Genomic DNA, 3886 nt, shown 5'->3' on the forward strand with positions numbered 1-3886 from the left:
TTATCAGTAGGGCGTAGTTGTGGGGTTTCCTGCAACTACACTAACTCAGGAGCCAAACACTATAGCCTGACTGGGCTCCTTCCTTATGAAATCCCTCCAATGACCAAAGAGAGATTTTGATGATTTAGTTTTTCGATACTTGAAATCCAAATTGGCAAACCAGTGATTTTATGTGCAAAGTCCTATTCTTAGCTTGGATGGAACCCTTTGTATCTGAATTCACCTTTACCACCAAGAACCCATGCATCATTGCCCAATGTGCCAATTAGAGCATTAATTTTCCTACTCTGTAATTTTTTCCATCTCTACCAAATCTTAGTCATTAGTCAAGGAATCTAGATTGTAACAAAAAGAAGTCAAATTTACAACAGTTTTACTATCTGTGTAGTTCTGATCTTTAACACCATTGTAGATGACCAAGAAAAAAAAGGTTCATTATATTTACAATCTCTGAGGTTGAACACTCTGAAAATTTATAATTTATCAATATGGCTAAATCTTTGCCATTGAGTTTCGATACTTGAAAGCCAAATTGGCAGAGCATTGTATGATTAGCCGGAGCCATGAATTACTATACATCAGAAATGGTTTGTTATCATTTTAATTGTGCAGGTTGGATAAAATTCAGCTAGACAAGAAACTTCTATAACGAAAACAGACAAAATAGCTTGCGAGACAGGTATTTTCTTTTTCTTTTTGAATACTAAATATATAGGTCACAGAATTGTTCCGCACCGCTTAATTTATAGAACAACATACGAGAACATAATTGTATTCGATTTCAAGTTGTTTTACCTGTGTATATTATAGGTACAAACAAGTAACAACGTACGTAAATGTAATCAAATAAAAGAACGGAAGGGCAGGCACATAGCGCGTGCCTGTTATATTAGTCTGGGAATGTACAAACGTTGTTCTGCTCAACATAAAATCTTCTTTTTGATCCTATGCTGAAAAAACGAATCGTGGATTTATACAATGGACAAGTTACAAGAACCATCTCTGTGGTTAATACAAACCATGAATACCCATTGGGTCATCACAAATTAAGGGAAGATGATGGTGTCCAATGTTTTTGTATGTGTATACCACACGCATTACGCACCGGGTTAGGGGTTTGTATATATTAATCACAAAGGAAGAAAAAACCATGAAACTAATGAGGAACATCATAGGACTCCCAAAAAAGCTTACTTCTTAACGGTAAGAAAAAACCAGCGCAGAAATCAGGGATTCATACTATGCGTGACTGTTAGCAAAAAAATAAATAAATATTCTCAGCAAAAGAAAAATCAAGTCAAACAAATAAACTACCTATACTATCTCCTAATTAAACCAAAGGAAAACATTAAAAGATAACAATATTTGTACCAAGAGTATCCCTTCAACTGACTTTGGAAGTATCCACTTTGGACTGGGAGGAACCTTTCATTTCTGGTACCCACAAATAAGACAAATTGATCAACCGAGTAACAAAGAAAGAAATCAAACTGATGAGGAGCATTAAGAATAGAGTGCCTCCATCTTTATTAATCGTAAAAGATGATACAGTCACCAAGAGGAAGGAGATCCAGTTGGTCGCTGCTACAGTCCCAGCAAGTCTCCCTCTAACTTCTACCTTGGACATCCTTGAGCGCATATGTGATTCCAACCCAAATGTGTAGGGAACAAGGCCGATTATTAACAATATAAAAGCTGGACCATAAGGAATCTTCAATTCGCATTGTCTTGTGACGGAATCTGGTGCAAACCAGATTCCCTGTTCAGGAAAACATGATGGTGATGTCCCAATAGGTTCTACAGCCAAGCAGGCAATAGGTGCACGCTGTGCAGAAGAAAGGAGCGATTCATCAGCACGCAAAAAGAAAAAAATATCATCGACATCATGTTTATTTTGCAATTACACAGTGAACAAATAATGAAGTACTAAGAATAGCTCGGGTAGTGAGTGAAGTACACCAAATGTGGGAGTGACGAAACTGTATTTGTAGCCCTACTTCAGTTAAATTTGGAGAAAATAATAACTTGCTTACCATGAAATTTTCATCAATACCATTACAGAATCCGCATCCTGCTTGAAGGCATTTGAAACAGTTCCATGCATCTGCATCTGGTGCTGAAGTATAACTCGGACATGTGTTGTTACCGAAATACGTGATGGTCTCCAGTTTATTACTCACTCCTCTAATATTATTAGGTGATATAATAATGAAGAAACTTAACCCTAAAAGACACACCATCATACAGTATGATTTGATAAGCAAAATCTTCCTCCTCGAAAGTTTTACAATTCTGTAAGGCAGACTTGCACTTTGAATACCATTAAGACCATAGCACATCAAGAAAGTCAACTTCATATACCAGATGTCCCATTTAGGATTTGGTGATGCTATGAGGCCACCCATCCTTATGATACGGGGAAAGACATAAATTAACGTGTTCTCACTCACAAACTGTTCAGCAACTTGCAGACCAATACCAACAACAATCTGTCTACGTTCTAATGAATTATTCCATGTTGTCCTCATCCTAAAAAAGATATTCCTATCATAATAGGGTTTTTCATCTGGACCACCTGTTTCATTCTTAATTGACAACCTTATAGCATCCAACTCTTTCTCAACTTCACGGGAAGTGTAAAATGTCCCGAAAGCTTTAATTGAGTCCTCTTTTCGGTTCTGTTAAAAAAAAAGTATCATCGACCGAAACTCAAAATTTACGGAAAGAAACTCCAAGTTCTGAAACTAACCATTTTATATAGCCATATAGGTGAATCAGGAAGCGACTTCATTAGCAAAAATTGAAGCAGAGCTGGAAACAATGCCATTGCGAGGATATAATCTGATGTCTTATTAAGGTCCTGGAGTCATTTAATTTTTAAGAACAATAAACTTTAAGATGTTAATTCAGCAAAAGAACTAATACTAAGAAACCATCAATTGTAAACATACCTGACTATAAGCAGCAACTCTGGTATCGATACAAAAGAAGATGAATTTTCCAACAGCAAAATACGTAGAATTCCAAATATGTAGGTTTTTTAGAGGATGAGTTGAAGCTACTTCTAATATGTAACTAAGGGAGGTTATTGATGTCATTCCAACCCCAAAACCTATAATTGTCTTCATAACAGTAGTTACCAAGTAACAATCAAAAACATAATCACTAATAGATAGAAACACTACGAGTAGTAGTCCACCAACGAGTATCAATTTGTCAGCAAACAAGAGTGCAAATCTTCGACCAAAACAGTCACTCATCCAACCCCCAATTACTGAACCAAACACTGCTCCTAATACACCCGTCCGTATAATTTCCTATCAATTTTAAAATAACCGGTATAAAAATCATCATTACGAATATCGAAAGTGTGAAGCCGACAGTGAATTCAGTAAAAATCATATGGACGCACTTACCAGTTTAATTGACTGAATATCATCTTGGATATAGAATCTCGAGAGGATAAATCCTATGGAATTAGAATTATCCTGTCAGGAAGTTTAATAATAATCGATGTACAAAAATGTATGATAACCACTATGCATTCAAATTTCTTTTTAAAAATCTTAATAAGCAAGTATCCATTGACATATAAACATAAAACAACTACCATTACGTTTTTAGGAACTTACCGAAGTAATAACCAAACACAAGTGCTCCAATCACGGGAATCATTTTAGAATCATATACAGCATCAGGTACAGTCTCCTCTTTGTATTTTCTGCGATCCTTCTCACCAATCTCTGCTGAACGTCTCTGCATGATGCCAATTTTCGGGGTACAACTAATTTTCTCTTACTCAAAACAAAACCCACGATCAAAATTTTACCCTAGAAAAAATTACCACAAAATTGCTTAAATATGGTTTAGTTGAGAGATGTTCGGA

At 35.9% G+C, this 3886-nt stretch overlaps 1 protein-coding gene across 1 annotated transcript; it reads right to left on the reverse strand.

Moving 5' to 3' along the window:
- Nucleotides 1–1016: 1016 nt before the first annotated feature.
- On the reverse strand, nt 1017–3859 carry LOC113315161 (probable inositol transporter 2). The gene is made up of 6 exons (XM_026563463.1): nt 3633–3859; nt 3417–3469; nt 2952–3317; nt 2750–2860; nt 2034–2678; nt 1017–1825 (listed from the first exon to the last, which is right to left on the reverse strand). The coding sequence occupies exons 1-6, from the start codon at nt 3760–3762 to the stop codon at nt 1385–1387; spliced, it is 1746 nt and encodes a 581-aa protein (XP_026419248.1). The 5' UTR covers nt 3763–3859; the 3' UTR covers nt 1017–1384.
- Nucleotides 3860–3886: the final 27 nt, after the last annotated feature.

Source organism: Papaver somniferum, chromosome 10, assembly GCF_003573695.1.
Source record: "Papaver somniferum cultivar HN1 chromosome 10, ASM357369v1, whole genome shotgun sequence".
NCBI classification, from domain to species: domain Eukaryota; kingdom Viridiplantae; phylum Streptophyta; class Magnoliopsida; order Ranunculales; family Papaveraceae; genus Papaver; species Papaver somniferum.

What these genes read in the sequence shown, in the direction of transcription:
- LOC113315161 (XM_026563463.1), bottom strand. Translation starts at nt 3,762, where the DNA reads ATGCAGAGACGTTCAGCAGAGATTGGTGAGAAGGATCGCAGAAAATAC. An exon ending in TGTGTTTGGTTATTACTTCG is followed by an intron (nt 3,470 to 3,632) that starts GTAAGTTCCTAA and finishes CTAATTCCATAG; the next exon opens with GATTTATCCTCTCGAGATTC. An exon ending in CTATATGGCTATATAAAATG is followed by an intron (nt 2,679 to 2,749) that starts GTTAGTTTCAGA and finishes TTTTTTTAACAG; the next exon opens with AACCGAAAAGAGGACTCAAT.